The following is a 22,167-nucleotide window of genomic DNA, read 5'->3' as shown; positions in this document are numbered from 1 at the left end:
GGATCTCGGCGTTTGGCCCCGCCCTTCTTCTGCAGTCAAACGTCTGTCACGGTGCCACGGTTTAATTTGCTCCCCCAAAGCACCGCTCGCTCGGCACCTACACGGCCGAAATGGCTGCTGCGGAGACCGAAGAACTCCTCCCCCTGTGCGGCGAAAACAATGCCCCGTCCGCCGAGGCGAACCGGGGCGACGGCGAGCAGAAAGAAACGGCACCGGAAACGGACGAACAACCTTGCAGCGTAGAAACGAAAATGGAAGCCGATGAAGACAAGCCTGCTCCGGAGGCGGACAAGGCCACGGCTGAGGCGGCGACGGATGCCGGCGCTGCTGCGGAGGAGACGGCGGTTCCCCAAGAACCGGAGTCCAAGCCAGAGACCCGGGAGAGCCCGGCTGAGGTTAGCGACGAGCTGGCTGGCGAAAATGCTGCGAAAGAGACGAAAGAGGAGTTAGGGGAGGACAGCCGGAGCTCCGGGTTAGACAGCGAGAAGAGCAAATCTTTAGGGGAGGATGGCGAGAAGCCAGGCGGAGGAGGAGGCGGCGAGCTGGGCGACAAGAGGCGGCCGAGTGTCGAGATGTCATCGTCGGATGGGGAACCGCTGAGCCGGATGGACTCCGAGGACAGGTCAGCAGGGGACAGCGGGACCAGTGGTCCTAGCTGAGGAATGTGCTGCTCTCTGCCTCAATTACCTCTCTATTGTCTTGTGCTTCCTTACCAAAACCGGGATGTTTTCTCTTGTAGAAAATTCCACGGAGGAATAAAATAAAACTTTTCTGAAGTTTCCCATTTGTGCACATGACGGTTGATTAGAAAATGCATCTAATTAGTTGAGTAACTGCATTGTTGGTGCCCTCAGCTTGGATTAAATGTAGCTGCATGGGAATGTTCCTCCTTCAGCAGCTAGCAAATGTCTGCAGATAGTTTAAAAGACTGCCAGTAGTCCTTTTAATCCAACGTTATCAAGATGTTCCCCCTTTAATGAGTGAGCAATTTCAGATAAGAACTTCTAATGATAAAAGATAACGGAGCTGCTTAGTCATCAAAGTGGAATGCATAGAAAATGACGTGCAGCTTAAAGGATTTCATGCACAATAACTTAAACGACCCCACAACATTTGCATCTGTTGCTCAAACCAGCCTGTTGTAATTTGAATATTTATTTTGCTTCCGGTGTAACTGTACTCGGAGTCTCTCTCAGTATCAGCAGCACCCTGATGGAGATGGAGAGCACGGTGTCCAGCGGCCGCTCCACCCCCGCCATGATGAACGGTCAGAGCAGTTCTGCCTCCTCCGGAGCCAAGACGGTGGCGTACCCGTGCTGCTGGGACCTCTGTCTGCAGTACTTCAGCTGCAGCCCTGACCTGGCAGAGCACATCCGCAGCATTCACGTGGACGGTCAGCGAGGAGGGGTCAGTGGACAAGAATTTGATAATAATGTCAATACAATCAAAGGAGGCTTCATTAATTAAGCATTATTGCCACCTTGAGACTTTTAACTCCTAGCTTATCCGCTCTTCCACTCATTTTGGCTCCTCTTCTTCTTCCTCCAGGTGTTTGTGTGCTTGTGGAAGGGATGTAAAGTGTATAACACCCCCTCCACCAGCCAGAGCTGGCTCCAGAGACACATGTTGACCCACAGTGGAGACAAGCCGTTCAAGGTAACCATAGCAACACGTGTGAACGTGCATCTGCTCCTCAGGAGTCTCCTGAACGCTCAGTTATGACTTTATCATAGATTATGACTTTACTATTCATAATAACATCATGCAGAATTCCCCTGTCTTGTTCCTCTCTGTTGCCGTAGCGGTAAATATCTAAATTTCGGATGATTTATTGTTGCGTTCTGCCACAGTGTGTGGTCGGCGGCTGCAACGCCAGCTTTGCATCCCAGGGAGGCTTAGCCCGGCACGTCCCCAGCCACTTCAGCCAGCAGAACTCCTCTAAAATGTCCAGCCAGGCCAAACTGAAGGAGGAGTCTCCCTCCAAAGCTGGACTCAACAAGAGGAAGAAACTCAAGAACAAACGAAGGTGCTCCCTACGTACGTACCTATGCCCACACACCAAACAAACACCCGCTAAAGCCTTCAAATGCCGTCATTTCTCGGCTGAAAGGTAAATCATGGCAAGCGCACCCTAAAACATGTTATCTGACATGTTATCATATCATTTCTTAGTTACTTGCAGCGTCGGACTACGTGAGATTTTCTCCAGATTTTCTTCTTTTTAAAACCCAGAACCACAACGGAACTGTGTTTGTTCTGTTATCTTCCTCCAGCGAGGCCTCACGACTTCTTTGATGCCCAAACCATGGACGCCATTCGCCACAGAGCCATCTGCCTCAACCTCTCCACCCACATCGAGAGTGTGGGCAACGGCCACAGTGTGGTCTTCCACAGCACGGTGAGTCCGATCCCACTAAACCCCTCTCACACCCCGACCCCCTCAGGCCTCGTGTGTGTGTGGATGTAATCCTCCGAGCGTGGCGCCGCCATGACATGTTTCAGGCTCAGACAGGAGCCTCTGCAGCTGGTTTGTAACCAGCCTGGAAGTGCATGTTTCAGGGAATCCTGTGCGTCATAAAACCATTTTTTCTGCAGTATTTCGGGTCAGAAGTAACGGAGCAGCATGGATAGATGCCATTTATTCATCTCTCCTTCTGCTATCCTTTGATCATCGTCTCTTTGATGCTAAGCCACTCTTAGCCGCTTTGTTGTTTTCTTCTTTCAACAACAGGGGGCGTGGAAGGGTTGCTCTTTGAACGTCAGCCTCCCATCACTGCACTGAGTTTCCCAGCATGCACTTGGAATGAACTTTGTGAATTGCCTCGAGGTTTTTTTTTTGTTTTGTTTTGTTTCCCCTGCATTCAATCAAAAATCCCAGAAAAGACAATAACTTTATTGGGTGTATGCTGTGATGCTCCGTGCCTGATGCATAATTGATGACTCTCTACGTGCCTTTCCCCAGGATTGTTAGGGGACATGTGGGGTTCAAAGGAAGAACATTTACCCTAAAGAAACCTAGTCACAGTGACACATGATGGCATACTTCATCATTTATAGGTTAACAATCAGGTTGATTTGAGAAGGAAAGGAACGTTAGATTATTAATGACAGCGTTTCAAGTTCAATCCACTAGGGGGCGCTATATATCCCTTTGAAGCTCATCAAAGAGCTCACTTTGAGGATGAAAATACATTTTTATTCAACATAAATCCACAGTTTAAGAAAATATCCCCTCAGATTTTGAACTTTAGTTTGAACTTGAGGGTTTGAAGGTGATAAGGTCAGAGCGGGGGCACAGATGATGGCGCGGGTGTGAGAGAACCCCAGAAGTTCTGAACATCTTCAGCCGATTCCCATTGAACTGATATCTACACTAACCTAAAGACGACAGCTTTTCTTTTACACTCCTTTAATTGCTCAGCCGCAGCCACTTTAGAGATCATAATAAAGAGACATAAAGGATGTAAATCTTGGGGAGAGGTCTGGAGAGGTTAAAACATGTTTGGACAGTGGAGGCTAAACAGGGAAGAGAAAGGACAAGGGATTAAGAGGATGTCAGGGTCATGGCCTTGGGAGGAGATCTGGCCCTTTGACCATACCTTCGGTTTCCCTCCAAGCCCTGGAGGGTTGTGGTGGAGGACATTGCGGTGCTGCGTCAGAACCAGGCCTCTGTGGACCCTCCCATGCCTCGGGAGATGGAGCAGAGCTGTGGGGGTTCTGTGGAATGTGGCCAGCGGAGCAGCTGACATGCCAGAGCGGCTCAGTCATGTTTATGATGGGATATTTTGGTGAATGCAGCAATCTGCGTCATCTGAAGCTTGACCCTTTGATACTAGACAGGCACCCGGATCTGCACTCCCCCAGCTTTGGTCCTGGCCTCATTTAGAACCACACTAATCTCCACTGTTGACTCCCCATGTCTCCATCTCTATTACCTCCTTCTCTTAAGTACATAAAGATCGGTCTCTTCACACACTTTTTTCCAATCATCGAACACTCGGCTCAGAAATAAGGCTGCTTAAATACTTTCCCTTCTTTCCAATCTTGTCCTTTATGCATCTTCATGTCCACTTTCAGCCTGGGCCTGTATGTAATTACCAACATGAGAAGCCTGAGGGCACGAGAAGAGCTAAGCAGTTCTAATTTAAAGGGCAGTAAAACAGCCTCCGGTGTTCTAAAGTGTTACTCTTCAGATTTGAGACATTTTAGAGCCTCATGCAACTAGAACAGCATTCAGGTTCTCTTCATTTGACCTTATATGATTTAATCCAAATATAGTCCTAATAGGAGGGACAGAAGGGTGTTTTATGCAGTAGTCCACATTAAACCACTAGATGTCGCTCTTTCGGCTAGAAACGAAGCTTCCCTTCATCTTAATCACAAGTGGCCGCTTCTTAAATCCCAGCTAGTTGCACATGAATTTATTGCTGGCTTAAACGTTCTTGTGCATTGATTAGAAGCTCTGATCTGATATGTTGTTGCCGCGTTTATTCATCATTAGCGAGGTCTTTTTGTATAACTGGCCTGAAATACAGGGCACATTAAAATGTTCCTCACATCAACAGTGCACAGGGGGGAACAGTTCGGCCAAACTAATTGTGATTTGGACCCTTTTCGCTCCGTGCTGCCTGTACAGTAAAATAAATGTGATTTTGAAGTTGCTTTACTCTTAATGAGCCGCTCCTCCATCGTCCAGCCGTGCAGACGTCAGGTTAGCTCTCTGCTAAATTTTCTTATGCCCATGGACACCTGCAAGAAGCTGATTAATAACCCAGTTTCTCATATAAATGGCAGAGAAGACTGTTCTTCTAAAATCTCTCAAGGGAAATTAAAACCGATTTCTCTTTAAATGAAAGGTTTGCTGCATTGACAGAGCAACGCAAGAGTTGGTGTAACTTTGTACGACGTAACTTTACATGTTTTGACCCCATGGATAAGCCTCATATTGACAGTAAGGTGAAGAAAAAACTGTGAATCTTCCTGCTTAAGTATGAGCTCAACGAGGTCTAAGAGGAGCCCAGTTCTGGGTCTTAGGGTCTGTTTTCTCAGCGGAGCCTTCGTAATGTCCTCAAACCAGTTTCCATCAATGCCACAGCCAGTCTCTGGGGTCATTTCACATATTCATGTGCGTAGGAGAACTTCTTCACATGCGAGCTCATTCCCCGGCCTAAAAATAGACATTCCTCAGAAAAAAGAGCCAATTGACGCAAGAGGTGGCTATTTTTGACAGGCCTGGTTATTTTTCTAGCTATTCTTTTCCCCACTGACAATATTTGTGTGAATTCCAGGCCAGTTTTACTATAAACCAACACAGCGTGATGGATGAAATGTTGTGCATTGGAGATCTGGTGTTTCCACATAAGAGGGGCCTTCGTAACGTGGAGGTTGTGACTGAGCCCCTGAACAGTGTGACTGCAGAATAAGCAATAAAACAGACAAAATCAAAAGCAGCACGCCACAGAAGTTGGCGGCAATAGACTCGATGGATCTTCTTGGTTCCATCTGGGTCAACTGTTCTCTCCCTCATGTCCAGATAGGAGATGGTCAGGAGTCTAATCACTTTTCTTCCAGCACACACCAAGTGAGCTTATGATGGTTAATTGTGTGTGTGTGTGTGTGTGTGTGTGTGTGTTGTGCAGGTGCTAGCCAAGAGGAAAGAAGGATCTGGCAAAGTTAAGGTCCTCCTTCACTGGACGCCTGAAGACATGTGAGTAAAGCTGTTCCTACAGTCTTCTTGACGTGCACCTTGAACTTATAAACCTTGACAAAAGTGCCCAAACTGTGATGCAGTTCACACAATAATGGGTGATTTTAGCTGTTTCTAAAACCAAAAAAAAAGCTGAAAATGTGGATTGTTGTCACCTTTTCATGGCACCTGTGCGGTAGATGGTAGTCAGAGAGGTGGATTTAGATTAGATTTAGATTAGATTAGATTTAGATTGCATTTATTTAATTCTGTATTGGATGACCTCAGTATTATCCCCAAATGCTACTTTAATCAGGATGTGTATGAACTGCACATATTTCTGTATCCTACTGGAGACGGTGAGATCAAACTGTCCAGATATTCCTTTATTTGCCCCACACTGATGGAATTTGCAGTAACAGCAGCACAGGGGTATTTAAAGGGTATAAAAGAGAATCTAAAACCCACACGCAGATCAGCAGAAACGTTCATATAAGGACCAACACACACCAGAGAATCCCTATAACTGTACGCAGGACAGACGGGCCATCGTTGAACGTTACGCTGGAGATTGATCAGATTCTGTTCAGATTATTCAATAAAATGTTTTTTGTGTGTCCATAAACTCAAACCTAAGTTCCACTCAGCTGCAGTCCAGTTTCCTGAACGTGCCAACCACGTAAAACCTCGGTCCTGTTAGAACGCTGCTCCGTGCACGCAGGCGGGATTCTCCCATAGTCTCACTGTGCCGTCTCCATGTGTGCACGCAACGGGGTGGCGTTCCTTCACCTTTGGGCATGTAAATCTCCGAATCGCACCCTATAAATCTGCTGTGGCTCAGCTCTCAAGTCCAGGTCCCAGCTCCAATCAGGGTCCTAAAGATGAGCAGAAAAGTAGAGATTCTCTTTGAGGAGGAGCTGGAATGTGTTCTTCAGGGAAGATCTGACCATCACAGAAAAGACAACCTCTCTTTTTTTTTATCTACGGTAAAGTTCCTTTGATTTGATACTCTATTGGTTTCAACCCTTGATTGAACCCTCATGAACGATAATAACAATATAGAGCCACGCTCGCCCCCCCCGCCCCCTGAGCCAACCCTCCCAGTTCACTCCAACATTGTCTCCAGCTTAGCTCCGTCTGCCTCTCAGCTGTGCTTCGGCCCTAATTAAAGTGATCAGCTGTCAGTTGGGCACCCAGATTCTGTTATTGAGGCTTAAGAAACAGGTCTGCCTGTTAAAGAAAGCATTTCTTTTTTTACGTTAAAAAAAAGTGGTTTTGAGAGTGATGCTTGCTCAAGGGATCCTGTCTCCCCACTTTCAACACTCTGAGCGTGCGGCTTCAGAGGAGGATCAGAGCGCAGAGGGAAAGGATGAAAGATCAGATGGTGAAGGGGTTTGGAGATCAGAAGCAGCAGGCATAAAAGAAATCGATGTGAATAAAGACGATGGAGAGCGGAGGGAAGGAGAAGGAGCCGAGGGAGACAAAGAGGAAGGGGGAAGAGCAAAAATGGCACTGCATAAGGAAACCTGGATGATGTATCGCGCGGCCAATGGCAGCTGACAGCTTCCGCTTAAACACACTGTAACTAAAACCTGGTTGTGAGCTGCTCCAGCCTCCTTTCTCCCCTCTGATCCAGTTTGTCCGTCTCCTCCCTCCACACGTGGGAGTTTAATCTCGCGCATAGAGGAATAATGAGGTAAAGGGTGAGGGAGGAAAGATGGAGTGCAGCGATCAAGTCCCCAGATTAATTCCACACAGTGGTGGATGGAGATGGATACCCAAGACTCCAGAGTCAGATTGGGACAGAACGGATGAGTGAGGAGCCTCGAGTGGATGAAAGGGAGAAATGACGGGGGAACGCGGTCGTTAGGGGAGAGATGTAAAGATACTGTGGGCCTTCAGCCATGCGGGGGTCTTTGTTGATGCTGCTGTGACTTATTCATCCCATGACAGGCTGGTCTGGTCTTAAATAAACATAAACATCCGTGCACCGTGGATACCTTAAACTGGTAACACACGAGCAACCAAAAAAGACCAACAAAGCCATCATTTTTCCTCCAAAACAATGCCGATTAGACTAAGGATAGAGGTATGTTTAGTTTCCAACCCAGAGTTCTTTGCAGCGTTCCCAAGTTGGCTCATTAGGATCCCTGAGCCTGTGGTCTCGGAGCAATGTCGACTGTGAGGGAGGTGGAAGCTCCACGCTCAAGGTTTATGCAGCAACGAGAGCCAATTACACCTTTACACAAGGCTGTGTGCATGCCCAATCCAAAGATACGAGCATATTCTGAGCATAAACATTAGCTACTCGCTAAATATACACTTACCACAATGATCATCTAAACAACTAAAACGCCAGTGAGTAAACACGCGGCCTCTGCTGTGGTTAGCCAGCGTAAAGCTGTGCTGCAGCTCCGGGCGTCTCCGTGCACGACAGGCACGTTTTTCCTGTTCGTGAGGAGATTTTAAGTGATGACGACGAATGTTTGCAGTCCTTCGTGGGCCCTGCTCCTCAACACCAAGGTCAAAGTGAAGTGCACGTGTACGTCACTCGCTGCCTTGATGAGCAATGATTAGCCAGGCGAATGTGGGAATTCATGTTTATTAATGCCGGCCGAGTCCTTCTCGTCCTGATTGACACTCATTAACTCCATGTGGTTTAATGAGTAACAGATTAACACAGAGCATATTCAACCAGAGGCACCACCTGCTCACTGGGGAGGAGGCCGAGGTGGATGGATCCACGGACGGACGGACGGATGGACAGGAAGTCTTATTTGCTATCGTAGCTTTGATAGATGTTGGATTTGCCTGCTTTAGATGAATAAATCATTCCAGTAGCTCATTATGGACAATCCACCACTGAGTTAATGTATGTAACATGGTTTTATCTCTTAAATAATGGTTGGAAATGAAAGGCTTTATCCAGAATGAACCCAAGTAGAGGCTTTGAAGTAAATTATTCCATTGTATGGACCTTTTTTACAGTGGGAGGCGCACATGTGACCTCAAAATGAATTCAAGATGCATGAACCTAAATAAGCTGGTTTTAGGCTGGCCAGTGTCCATTTGAATGTTAGGAATGAGACTGTCATGATGTTTTAAAGCATAAATCGGTATATTTACAGCACAAAATATGAAATTAAACATATTTTTAAGGATGCGCTTTCATGTAGAACCACAGAGATCTCGCTACTTTGATTTAAGAGTTCTAAAATGATCATTTAAGTGCAGGATTAGATAGTTTCAATCAGACAAAGCTGGACTGGATTTCATCTCGTCTCAATCAGCCCTTAAGTCCAACTGCAGTTTGTACTTTGAGAAATAAAGGGCTGCATAAACACTACTGTCTGCAAGAATGTGGGCCGATTGCTCCCATCCAAAAAGAAACAGTAGAACCAGCACAGATAAACTTCACACTGGTGATTGTTCCCAGAGTTGATTCATGTGGCTCAAAGTCAAATTGTTGCACATTTGATTTAAGTTTGCCTTTATCTGACTGACTTTTGGAACCCCCCCCCCCATCCCCGTCCAGGTCTCGCCCAGACGCAGAAGGTAACCTTGTGCGTCAGGACGAGACAAAGACTCTCTGGCGTAAACACATCTGCGTCATCCGAGATGATGAAAGTAACCACAACTGCAACAGAGTTTATAGAGCTGCACATTCTAAGGGTGGAGGTCAGGGTTTAGCTGTGGGCCACCGTGGAACCTCTCGGCGAAGATGCTGGAGCTTTATCCTGTGCGGATGTCTCTGGCAGAATAGTTTCCGAGTTCAACCTCGCGTGGATGAATGAGGACGCGTTGGAGAGTGAAGGCGCCTGGCGGCCGGGACGGACGTGCAGGAAGTATCAGGCAGACAAAATAACAAGTCTGAGAGTAATTAAATAGCAGCTCGCGTGCGTTTACGGCATCTGTGAGCGATGTCGCCGCTCCGTTTAATGACCGAGCTCCTTGCAGGGTGTGCAGGAGCACAAGTCTCCGTGCACTATTGTACCAAAGTCACGCCATCCCATTAATTTTGACAGCTTTCCTTTAGTCCGCATTGTCCTCTATGTCCCCCAACCCTGTGAGTGGAGCGCCGGGCTGCTCCGTTTCACTGAGTGATGCACTTTCTGGGGACGGGAAGCTTCCCGTAGGGCTGTGTGCCACATAAAGATATTTAATATGTTATAGATATAATCCACACTTGACTAGTCTGTGATGGAATTATTGCTCCTGGTTCAGATATAATGAACACTGCTCTCAATCTCCCCTAAAGGCCAGGCTTTAATCTGACAGAAGTTCTGCAGACTCACAAAATATGTACATTTTAAAGGCACAAGCCAACTCTTGAGTCTCATCTGGCCACTAAGCTATAAAACTATTTGCCTTCAGTCCTTCTCAGAATATTGTAGGAGTTTAATGGTTCAGCATTTAAAGCTCCGAAAGCTCTTTAGAGTTGCCACTGATGGCAGAGGATACTGCCAGGTGTGTGAAGCTGTGTGTCAGGTGACCCTTTACACGTGCGTCGCCACGGTAATGACTCTGACACAGAGGATCCAGGGGATTGAACTGCTCAACCCTGATCAGAGGACAACTCGCTCTGCTTCCCTTGTGGCTTCGCCTCCCTCAGCACAAGGACGCCTCAAGGAAAACTGAAGTCTTGGCTCAGCCTTTCCAATCCTCAACCTCTACTTTATTCCCTCCTAAATGCTGTAAATGCTCTTTTAAATGCTCTCTATGAAGATGAGCTTCCATCTCCGTGTGTTCTTTGTTACGGTTGAAAAATTGATTCATGTATTTCAGTCCTGATTCACCCGTGTGTGTGCAGCAGTCCCAGCTACTTCCCTTTAAACACACACACACACACACACACACACGGTGGATAGTTCAGTTACACAAGCATTTAAACGTCTCTGCCTCCCCTCTCTGCAGCGAATGTGCTGCACACACAGAAGTACCTGCGCACCGTCCCAGATCCCACATGCCTCGTCAGCCCGTTCTGAAGAGGCATGTGAATGAGGGATCTGGCTGGATGGCTGCCGTCTTGCCTAACTGGTGTGTGTGCGTGTGTGTGCGTGTGTGTGTGTGCGTGCTCGCGTGTCTGCATCTCTGGGGGCTCCTGTGATGACGCACGTGGTGACGAGGGGAATGCTAGGGGCAGGAAAGGGGTGGCTGGAGGAGGGGGGGGCAGTTAACTCGCTAAGCTCTTTGTTTCCTCTGCACCTCGACTTTTCCTCCTTTCAACCGAAAGACGGCTGCTCCGAGTAGAGTGTGGCGCAGCAGCGCAGTGTGTGTGTCTGTCTGTGCGTGTGTGTGTGTGTGTGTGGGGGGGGGGGGATCACCTGGTGGAAAATAAAGCCTACCTAACGGGGTTTATTACAGATTAATCAATCACATGTGCATGCTCTGTGCAGCAGGCCCACTCCTACATGCACAAGTCTGTGGTTGCCACCATACTTAGGAAATACGCTCAGTATTCCGAGAAAGTCGTTAACACGCGGAACGCTGAATGGAGCTCTTTTTCCGTCTCTGTAACCTGCTACATCCACCTCCCTGCCTCCGCTCTTCGGCCGTAAACCCGGCTGACCGCCTGTCGTCTCCCCACATGTTCCCTCTCCCAGATTACCTGACGTGTGGGTGAACGAAACGGAGCGATCTCAGCTGAAAACCAAGGTGGTGCATCTTTCCCAGCTACCGCAGGACACGGCCATGCTCCTCGACCCAAACATCTACCGGTGAGTCTTTGAGAGTGAGTCACCTCTCAGAACGATTCTCAGGTGAATGCCCAGCACAAAGCGGGGCAGAGCGCAGGAGCTGTTACATGTTGCGCCACCAGATGGCGCCAACTCCCGATGATAAAACCAAACTGCCAACTATGTCCTGCAGGGAACGACCGCCATCGTTGCCCTCTGCACTGCTTGATCAGAGATGTCTTTTGAAATAAATTGTACTGTTTGATTAAAGAGTTATAGGTGAGAGTGTCATTAGTATCTTGGATTAGGAATATTTAACAATTGATTTGTTAAAATCCAATAAAATCCGATATTTGGACGGTTGTGCCCGTGTAAAAGCATCTCCACATCTTGTATCTGCCTCCTTCGTTACATTCCACTAGACATTCTCAGTGTTGCCGTCCGTACCCAGATCAGCTCCTCCAGTTTTACTGCTCTCATGTCTGAGATGAAAAAACAAGGATAGCTTTATGGTCCACCATAAAAGGCTGAAAATGTATCACGAAAGAGGAACAATACGCTTAAAATAACAAAGTGGTCCTCCCAGTGCAGATATATGGTTCACCAGCGAGCTGATCAGCACACAGGCCGGCTGATTTTAATTCCATCTGAAGGCTCAGTGGCTGCACAGGCTGCTGCTGGACTCTGCTTTCATGGCTGGATCCAACGTCAGCAGCCAGCCAGTTTACATCAAGCTCGTCCTAATGCATGAAATCCCCCAAACAAATGAGGTGGCTGGTGCCTGTGGCAGTAAATATAATGGATGAACACTGACAAAGTGGCATTCATGGTTTATATTATCTGCTGTGGGGGTTTTTCTGCGCGGGGATCATTTTATGATACTCGGCTAATGCAGCCATGTTCTGTGTTTTCAGAGCACTTCCTCAGAAGAGAGTGAAGCGCAGGTAAGCTGCAGCACTTAGAGATTCATTTAATTAGCTCTCGGTCATAAATAGAGTTAAAGAGTCGCTCGCTGCCAACAATGGAAAACCCTCCGAGTCATTGTGATGCATGACATTAAAAAGAAAAGCACGATACAATGAACACCAGGGCGCTATTTTCAATATCTACGTCGATTTCAGTCTCTGCGGAGCTTTTGAAGTTCCTACTCGTTAACTCATCTCTGAGCTGCGGCATCCTCACTTCTAAAATCCTCATCGTGCCTCTGTGGCATGGCAGCGTTTGATGTATCTGCAGGTTCACCCGTGGCTCCGACTCCCCCAGCTAAATATCCTGCGGGATTATTTATCATCCAAGGTTTCACGGTTTTGTTTGCACTGTGGAACTAGTTAATTGTGAAGAGGTCATTTGGAAACCACCATAATTTGCCTTTGAGAGGGTCCGAACATCCGATGCAACGGTGAAAAGGCCTCGCTGAAAGCGCTTTGATGACCCACTCTCTCCATCTGTCTGTCTCCCTCCCTTCTCTCTCCGCCCAGCCTGTGAAGGGTCTCTCCACTCTTGAGGGGACGTGTTGGTTCACGCGAGGTGTCTTTACGGGACGGGGCGCTCCTCACTTTGGGAGGTGAACCTGGGCTGTTCTGCTGCTGTCCTGTTGCTCCTCATCGGTTCTGAAGACTCTTGTAGCCACCTGTGATGTAAAAATGGGACATTTTCAGGAGAAAAAAAATCATTAACGCTTGTTTTTTTTAATGATTATTATTATTATTACTTAAAGTCCTAATTGGTGAAAACACGGTTTCGTTTAACTCTGTCTGACAGCACATTTTATATGTTTTGTGTAATTTATGCAGATTTTTAACTTATTTTTGTAACATGAAGATGCTGGCATAATTTGTTAAGGTGTGAATGGAACCACGGCTACTGTGATGATCTGTGTCAACTTACTGGGACATTTTTTATTTACTTCCTACACGTTGGGATTCATAACAACCTGCCCTGTTTACACTCACTGAATTTTACCTGTGTGTGTGTGTGTGTGTGTGTGTGTGTGTGTGTGTGTGTGTGTGTGTGTGAGAGAGAGAGGATGCTGTGTGAGGTGGAGTCCATCATGTCGGCCTTTTGTTCCTTCAAATGCAAAGTGCTGCAGGAGTAATAAATCAGGGTGAGGACGCGACCACGAAGCTCTTAATACTCCGTCTAAACGAAAGCATTTCAGCGCATGTGGAAAAAGAGGAAATTCCTGCAACTTCACCTTTTTTTTCTTTGTGTTTATCATAGTTATGATAAATTACCGTTATTACGTTTTTACTGTGACAAATGGTGAATTTTCTGCTGTATGTCGTTGCCAATGAAACATTGTGTTTGTAATAAAATGGAGGAAATGGCGATCGTTTGCACGGAGTCGGAGGATGATGGAAAGGTGCGACGCCTCATTTGCGGTATCTGTCGTACGCGGTGGAGGGCCTGACTGGGAGCGAGCTGCGAGGGAGCGGAGGACTGGGCCAGACTTGCTGCCTGCCTCAGAGTTCACGCAGAGGTCCGCTGCTCCCTGATCTCGGACCCGTGCGCACACAGGCTGCAGAAAACGGTGATCTGGCGGCCTCCGCTCCACGTTGCAGATCTAATCAGCAAATCTGTTTTCATGGGCAAGAAAAGAGAGCTCAATTAGAACAAAATGAACCAACAATAGTCTGTTCAGTTTAATAAATGTGCAAGTAGTTCATTTCAAATGTACCAGTCAGGCTTCTAGTGCACGTTTGAGCAGGGTTTGGATTGTTGTCCGGTGCTGGCAGCCCAAAGTTTGAGCTGTAACAAAGAAAGCAGAAGTGGACGATGACCTGGGAAGATGTATTTTAAGCTCCATACAATGACTGTGAAGCAGAGGAGCCAGAGAGAGACAGATGTGCAGAAACAAGTGAATAAAGGGGAATGTGGGAGCTGGTGCCTGGATCATGGAGGGAGGAGCCTCGCGGGGCAGAAGCAGCAGTTAAAGCTGGATTAATGGGTTGTCCTCCTGCGTCTGGGTAACAGCTGAGGTCTCTCCGTGGGTTTGTGCACAGACCACTAAATACGGCATCACGCTAATCAAGTCGGAAGGCCGGCATCAGGTCAGCGCCGCCGCGTTTCCTAAATCACCCGGCTTCATCTCGCTTTCTCAGGTGGCTGCGTTGGCTGATTTTTCACTTCTGGCGCCCACTTATCTTCTCCTAGTTATCTCATTTTAATAGACTGAACACTTGTTTCTCTTCGTTTGTGTACATTTTGACTCGTGGGTGTGCCCTTGACGACGGCGCCATAGATCGCTTTCTTCTTGACAGCAGGCGACTGTTCTGACCGTGACGCGATGGGGTGGAGGCGCATCCGGGGCCGCATCTGCCGCTGCGTTTGAATCACCACCGGGCCCGCCTCCACGCCGTTAGCTTCAGCCGTCTACAGAGTCATCTGCGAGGTCAACTGCTGCGTGTTTTCCCATTCAGTGGTTGTTTGCCAGGTGTTTTCATGGGAACAAAGTTGTAGTTGTAGCTGTAGTTTCCAGATCCCGACCTCCGAGGTGGCATCCAGCGTGCCTGAAGCTCGGCCTGCAGGAGCTAATCCTGCCTCAGCCTGCGGAGGAGAGGCCGGGATGCTACCCCGAAGTGACGTCTGCTCGCTCCAGCCATGAGATGAAATTTCCTCTACCTCCTCTTCCTCCCGACGCCCATCCTCTCGCCTCCATCTGCGCTGGAAAATCCCCAGATCCGGTATGTTCGGGATGAATCACAGAGCACTCGTGATCTGATTTTATTCCCGATTTTTTTTCTAATGTTCAGCCGCATTAAAGGAGTCTTGTCCTGTAATGCGACATGAGCCTCATTACGCAAATCCTCAGTCATGTGCGAAACTCTTTAATGCCTTTTTTTAAAAAGAAATTCAGTTCCAAGCTGTTCAGACCGGGGTCTCTCCCATCATCCCCAGCTCCCGATACGCCTCGCCTGACTTTCTCATTGTGCACGATTTACTTTGGCAACATGCTTTGCTGAATGCAGCCGTTAAATCTAGAACAAAGGCGATGAGCTGCTGGACTAGAACTGTTCTCTCTCACTGTTCCACTTATTTAAAAGCTGGAGACGATGTGCAGGACAGCCCTGCGTCTCCTCCTCTAAACATTTACCTGTTTATGTTGTAAAATATTTTCCGCTTCGACACCTGATCCGAGTCCTCGCACACATTCAGAAAGGCCTCAGAGGGGATTCAAACCAACAGCCCTCTCGATATAGGCTGACTTCAATCCCTTCGACACCGAGTCTGGCTTTTCTGGTTCCACGTGTTTTATCCAACTTTGGGAAGACTGTTTTTCCTACATTGTGCGGTCGGGTGACAGAAGGATTTCTAAGTGTTTGTGTAGGAACAGAAGGCCTCGGCTCCGTGTCAGTCCCACTCTGTAGATGGACTTTTTATTGGGCGTCCGTCATGCTCCTGACGGAGCCGTAACGGTCTGTTTACAGCGCGTCCTCTTCATCTCCACGTTCCCCAAACTCCCCTCAAGATGCTACTGATAAGTCATTCTTTTCTTAAAGAATTGTGCAAAAATAGCTGTTGACAGCCTGCGTATTAGTGCGGACGCCACAGAGGACCGGTCAATAATCCATCATCAAGTGACCCCCACTGTCGACCCCTCCTGTCGGCTCGAGCGGCCGATCCTGTGTAAACATCTCGCACCTGGCGGAGCAGCTTAAAGACATTTCAAACGTCAGCGGCGCCAGTTTGAGCAGAAAGCCGCTGCGTGGTGGCGTCTCGTGAGGCCACCGGGACGTCGGTCAGCTGCGTTTACTTCAGGACGTGTCGGGTGTTCCGCAAACATCCCAGCAGCATGTTGCATTTTAAAAAAAAAGAAAAAGGAGCATTGGGGAAACAGCTGGAAGAGCTCTCCACAAATAGGAGAAACCTTCATACCAAAACCTGAAAAATCCCGTCGTGCCTCCAAACACAAACACATATATTAAAGATACGAAGCAGGAGTCTCGCTGTCTCGTGTGTGTCTTGGCTCACGTCAGCCTGACTCGGTGACCTTTGGTATCTAATAGTCAACAGATTAATGGTGTTGGGTCACAGTTACACTAATAGACTGTAAATAAAAATGAATGGAGCAGGAGTGGGGCCCTCTGCTGGCGGCTGCGGTAAATAAAAACACGCCTCTTCTCCAGATGACGTGAAAGTCAGTTTGTTTTGAGGGACATTCGACCCACGAATGAACGAAAACTCATCCGGTATCTCCTCCAACACGACAGAGAGGTCGAGTCCTCAGAGACCTTCTCTATTCATGGCTGCTCCCTGACATCATGCAGGGGGGGCTGGCATAAAGAGGTTACATAAGTCATCATTACAGTTGACCTACAAGCACGGAGAAAGGCTTCCAATAATGAGTTAATATCCCGCTCTGTCCCCGCGCTCATTCAGGATTCAGCCTCTGCCGCTGTGTCAAATTGGCCATTTATCCGGCATCTCGCTCGCTCTTCACACTCCCATCAGGCCGTGCGGCTGAATGATACCAGCTTTTATTTAAAGATGGCGATGTTTCATCAGAGCTGGACCAGAAAGGGCCGCCGGGCGATTGGGTCCTGATATCCTGTTGGCTGTGATTAGAGCAGGTTTGGTCCCGTTAAACTTTGAAAGTCTCGCGTCCAGATTGGTGTTGCGGTTCTCTGCAGCTGCGTCACGGATCCCATCTGCAGATCGTTTCTGTCAGCGCGGCGGGGTTATCGCGATCAGGTTACGTTGCAGATTTTGGGCCCGTATCTGCACGTTTTCGATTGTGACAGCACGTCTTGGCCGCGGCCGATTGATGTGCGGCTCCGTGAGGGGTCAGAGGAGCCAGATGGGTCGATGGTGGAAAAAATAAAAAGGGTCTGTTTTCTGTGTTCTGAACTCGGCCCCTGGAGAGATCCAATTAGTGAAGGCACATTAGTCACGCCTATCGTCAGCTTCCCCGTTACCTCATGTGAAAGACAAAAGACACTCTCGGCCTTTTAGGTGCTGTGCTGTAACACGCCCCCCCCACCCCCCCACCCCCCGCCTGTGACTCTGGAGAACGGGGGGAGGCCGTGGGACTGAGCCGCCATCTGGGAATAATGTCATGCTTCTTGCCTCCCTCTCAAACAATTCTATCATGGCAGATTACTGGAGATCACCCTCAACCTCTGACACAATGAACGCCGGTTTCTCTGCGACATAAACAAGATGGAGCGACCCCGCGTGCAGGATAATGACTGCAAATGTGCCATCTCCCCCACCACGGCGAGGGCTCGGGAGCTTATTGGAGGAGCCGAGCCTCCATATTTTCCCTCTGGTGATTAAATGCATTGGCTCTTCACACCGCCGCCCAGTTCCTGTATGGGTTCTCATGTTTTCCTTTCCAGAACGCCTCCCTTCGTTATCTTCTTCGGAGCGCCAGGCTTTGACAGATACAACTCTATTCCTCTTGATCCTCCTCGTATTAAGGTGCTAGCATAGGAGTTAGATGCAAACACATCAATACCTCTTGGAATTTTGACAGATTGGAGAAACAGGAAAGAGAATGTGGTGTTGGATGGATTGAATAAGTTCTTGGAATGTACAAAATCAGGTGTTTTTAACATGGATTTATGGATTGTGCATAAATTAAACTACTCTCAGCAAGCAGTAGATCCTCACTGTGCTGTCAAAGCCCATTAAATTGATTTCAAGCCATGAGATTGTCCCGTAAACACCCCTCTCCATCAATCATCAGAACCGGAATTTGCACAGACGTGTTCCAGAAGATCACAAGACTGTCAAACTTATCTTTAAATGATGTAAATATCCAGACATGTAAATGGAAATACATTAAAAACAAGTCAAATCTTATGGTCGTGGTGGAATGGCCGCACACTTGGAGAGGGCACGAAGCACTGAGACGCGTTTCTTGGATCCGGTTTCCTCCTGAGCCGAGTGTCGGGCTGCCCTCTCACGTCAACCTACTTAATGCTGCAGTGACCATTTTCTCCTCCCTCCCTCCCTCACGCGCACAGAAGAAATGGGCATGTCACGCTAACTCTGGCACGGATGCTCCCTCTTTCATGTGAGAGCCAGCCCGCTCCTCAAAACGCTCTCTCCTACGCCAGCTGCATTGCCTGATATGGAAATAACTAGTGGCTGCAAAGCTGTTAGCGTGTGTGAGAGGATGTTGTTTTTGTCTTCTGAGGCTATCAAACTGCCCTCATGTTACAGAAATGTTCACTGTGCATCACTTTTGGAGCGCGTATCACGAAGGCGGAGAGCTGATCGCTTGCCGGCGTCCAGGCTTTTTCTCTTTCCAGGTTAGCATTGTTAGCATGCAGGCGGGACCGGTGATCCTTCAGGATGGAGTCGCCTCTTTGGCAGCTTTATTGCCCCAAAAAGCCCATGAAGCTGAACCATTTTCAGGTCGTAGACCTTTCCTTAAACCCAACGTTGGCGCACTATTTTACACCTGACGCAGGCCCAACGCGGAGCTCTTAACAGACCGTCCTGACTGTCAAACGCCACTTTTCATTTTGAAATCTGTCTTCCCGGACTGAATGTGTTTGTTGCTTGTTATCGGTCCCAACTGTGTGTTAAATCACGACAAGCGAAACAAAGGCCGAGCACGCGGCCAGAAAAATGCAGGCTTGTGTAAATACCTTGGCGGGATTCATGTCGGCTATCCGTCAGTTCTGTTTCGCTCTGCTCGCTTTGCTCCTCCGGCTGATCCGATTGCATCTGGGAATATAAATACTGACGTCACTTCTGCTCTTGAAATGGATGCAACGTGCACGTAATGGAAAACTCAGCTCGTTCTCAGGTCTGCATTCCCCTGTCATCACATCATGGCGGGTGGGATCTAACCTGAGCCGCACGGCCAGATCCAAGACGTCCGTGCAGAGCAGCAACGGCTACAGGCACGATGACGAGCCGCCTCCTGCCGCACGGAGACAGAAGGAGGGCGCCGATGAGAAGGGCTGAGCCTTGGCGCTGCAGTCGGGATGCACTCTGCCTCCCCCTGCCTCTCAGGCCTCCTTTGGCCTGTGTATAATTGATGATTGGGGTGAATAAGAGATGAGTTTGTGACTGTCAGCCAGCCTGATGGGGATGGACAGAGCTCAAGTTTGGCTCTCCTCATCTGGATGATGATGACGACGATGCCCCAGCTTCTTCCGCCACGCCGTCCCGGGCCCCCGCGTCGCCGCTTCCTCCTCTGAATGGCAGCGGGTAGACGGAGCGGCGTGTGCCAGGAGGAGGAGGAGGCTGTGCGTGCAACTGCACAGCACCAGAATGGAGCTGGATAAAAGGAGGCCAAAGGATGGGAGCGGGGGAGGGGAGGACAGGGAGAGTAGAGCGTGAAGAATATCATTTATTAAAAAAAGATCTGGGTTTCATGAGTGCTGCATTCATGAGGACCACAGAAGTGAGTCTGAAAGGTGGAATCTGAGCAGCTTTAGCTACAGCACAGCAGACGGATAGGTTCCTTTATTTGTCGTTCTGGTTGGTCTCGTGGGCTCCAGATGTCTGGACAGCGGTGTGAATGCATTACTGAGCACGTCCCCCAAATCATTTTCAATCCATTTCCCCTTTTTATGAAGAATTCTGCCACTCTGAGACAACAATTTACATATCAATGTGTTCTTTCTGAGGGGGATTACCATCTGAAATTGGACTTGTTACAGGTCTGATGAGAAGGATCGTTCTACAAATGACTCACCAAGGGATGAGTTTTCTCCCTTCCTGTCGTGAATGCTGATTTTGTTGTTGGGGGGGGGGGTCAGTGGGTGTGTGACACGGCGTCCACGATGTTTAGTTGATGCTACACTTCAGGATGGGGACAACGAAGGTTGACGTGAGCGATGGATCTCTAAGGAAGGTGACATTTTTTTACGATGAACTCACATCTTGTGCGACCTTTGCACACATTTGGAGGTCATCTTTCCTTTTATCAGCGCCCGGTGGTGCATTAGTGCAGCTGGAATTCACCACTTCTCTTAATTGTGATCCAATAACAGAAAAACAGAACCTATAGAACCTTGTTTATTCTCTCGGGGCGATTTATTCCATTCCCAATTACAGTATGCAAAGCAGGAATTTCCACCAGTCTGCTCGCACTGAACGCACCTCTCGGGTGATGCGATCACCGGCGAGCAGCTCCGGCATTAACATGCATCTCCACATGCGTCTCGAGTGACCACTTGTGATCGTATCTCACTTCTCGCCGGCTGGTAATGTTAATAAAGAGGAACAGCGCTGGAGGGAATGGACTCGCTGGGCATTTGGGAAGGATTTTAGATTTTTTTCTTCACAAACTGAAGCCAGGAAGAATGTAGACATTGTTTTTGCTGCAGTTAATTAGAGTTTAATTCACATTTTGAATCATTTATTACATGTGTGTAGCCGTAGTTAGCTCTGTTGGTTCTATCTGATAGTTTCCACTTCCTCCTCCTCTGCATCCATTATTGTGGGAGCTGTCATCTCGCTCTGCTGGCCTCCTTTTCAGCCAGAGTCTGTGCAGGACCGACTGGACGGCAGCGCTGACTTCTGGGTGACTTGTCGTTGGCAGCTAGCGACCAATCGTGGGGTTTTGGTATCGGATTGCTAATTAAAATGAACCCAATCCAAGAAGCGAACAAAGACCGAGCTCATTTTTGGAACCTCGTTATCCCAGACTTAGTATTGCTAAAATATTAGGGAGAGCTGGACTTGTTCTCTTACTGCAGTCGGCCACCAGGGGGGAGTTGAGACGTTAACCTTCTTTATAGTTTTGAAGCAAAAGACCACCGAAATGACTCGGTAATCTCGCCACTGCCCATTTTCTTCTGCTAATCACCAGTTACTTTGCCTATTCAGAGCTTTTTCTGAGCAGTATTTGTCAGCTCAAAGACCTCATTCTACACAAATCCCCAACCTCTAGCTGCGTGTCCCGTCTGCTGAAATGGAGACGTTTGCTGGGATTCCGCTGGTTTTGGCGGCGAGCTGTTGGCGGTGGCGTTCAGAAAATGAGCCTGGCCTTTTACACAACCGCCGGGACCGACTGACTGGCATTTCTGCTAATGCCATCACAGCCGAGCTGCGCCATTTAAATGAAGACGTGGACACACGCCACCCTGTGTGCACGCACCACCGCCACCGCACAGGAAACTCCGCGCGCATCCGGGCCCTCCGCCGATGGCCTTCGGAGGTCGAACCCTCGTCGCCGACCCCGGGAGCGCGTGAAATGCCGCGTGGCGGCCTCCCCGGATGATCGGCGATCGCGGGCGCCGGCTCGGAGCCGAGGCAGGTGAGCACAGAGCAAAAACTACAACCATTTTTTTTACTCGGTGACATTTCATACCTAGAGTGAGACTCAGTCTGAGCGTCATTTGCCGTTAGCCCGTCGCGGCGCGTTGAATCCGAAGGACGCCGATGCATCCGCCTGTGCTCGCCTTCTTCTCCCGCTCTGTTTTTTGGGCCGAGGTGTTAGTTGGATATAAAGCAGGCGAGAGTGCGAGCGGTGCAGTCAGAGGAGCCGAGCGATTCAGCTGAGTCCAGCGTTTTTCCTCTCGGCTCCCTGATGGCTCCCAGATGTTTTTAAAGCAGCAGCAGCAGCTCTCTGTGTCTCTACCCTCCTCTGCATCTCCTCCTCTCATAGATTCCTCCTCCTCCATGTTTCCCCGGTCTTTGGGATCACCCCCCACAAGAGCAGACGCTTCACCTTGTCCGGCCTAAATCGGCCCCTCCTCAAATAAACTCTCTTGTTATTTCTCCTTTGCTGCTTCTTTATCCTCCTCATCCTTCGTGTTCGTCTCTCTCCTCCAATATGCTGAACCTTGAGATGTTTTTCTTTCTTTCTTTTTTTTTTTTTTTTGCAGCGCCGAACTTTCA

General features: G+C 48.5%; 1 protein-coding gene and 1 long non-coding RNA gene across 4 annotated transcripts; one reads left to right on the top strand and one right to left on the bottom strand.

Annotated features, from left to right (window-relative positions):
- Positions 1-27: 27 nt before the first annotated feature.
- Positions 28-13,689, top strand: LOC130536853 (zinc finger protein aebp2-like). 3 transcript variants are annotated; one of them, XM_057053072.1, is made up of 9 exons: positions 28-622; positions 1,197-1,407; positions 1,549-1,656; positions 1,851-2,037; positions 2,274-2,398; positions 5,640-5,707; positions 11,290-11,403; positions 12,276-12,305; positions 12,840-13,689. In XM_057053072.1, the coding sequence occupies exons 1-9, from the start codon at positions 111-113 to the stop codon at positions 12,844-12,846; spliced, it is 1,362 nt and encodes a 453-aa protein (XP_056909052.1). In that variant the 5' UTR covers positions 28-110; the 3' UTR covers positions 12,847-13,689. The 3 variants fall into 3 exon arrangements, with proteins under 3 accessions (XP_056909052.1, XP_056909053.1, XP_056909054.1); XM_057053073.1 differs by lacking the exon at positions 12,276-12,305; XM_057053074.1 differs by lacking the exons at positions 11,290-11,403; positions 12,276-12,305; positions 12,840-13,689 and adding an exon at positions 8,385-8,531.
- On the bottom strand, positions 12,180-21,814 carry LOC130536857 (uncharacterized). The gene is made up of 5 exons (XR_008953491.1): positions 21,638-21,814; positions 19,165-19,596; positions 18,960-19,038; positions 14,039-14,109; positions 12,180-13,937 (listed from the first exon to the last, which is right to left on the bottom strand). It is a non-coding gene; the product is annotated as an uncharacterized LOC130536857 (long non-coding RNA).
- Positions 21,815-22,167: the final 353 nt, after the last annotated feature.

This window comes from Takifugu flavidus, chromosome 13, assembly GCF_003711565.1.
Source record: "Takifugu flavidus isolate HTHZ2018 chromosome 13, ASM371156v2, whole genome shotgun sequence".
Lineage (NCBI taxonomy): Eukaryota > Metazoa > Chordata > Actinopteri > Tetraodontiformes > Tetraodontidae > Takifugu > Takifugu flavidus.
The sequence above is the reverse complement of the archived record's forward strand: the minus strand, read 5'-3'. Positions and strand labels throughout refer to the sequence as shown.

What these genes read in the sequence shown, in the direction of transcription:
- LOC130536853 (XM_057053072.1), top strand. Translation starts at nt 111, where the DNA reads ATGGCTGCTGCGGAGACCGAAGAACTCCTCCCCCTGTGCGGCGAAAAC. An exon ending in CAAACGAAGGTGCTCCCTAC is followed by an intron (nt 2,038 to 2,273) that starts GTACGTACCTAT and finishes ATCTTCCTCCAG; the next exon opens with CGAGGCCTCACGACTTCTTT. An exon ending in CTCGACCCAAACATCTACCG is followed by an intron (nt 11,404 to 12,275) that starts GTGAGTCTTTGA and finishes CTGTGTTTTCAG; the next exon opens with AGCACTTCCTCAGAAGAGAG.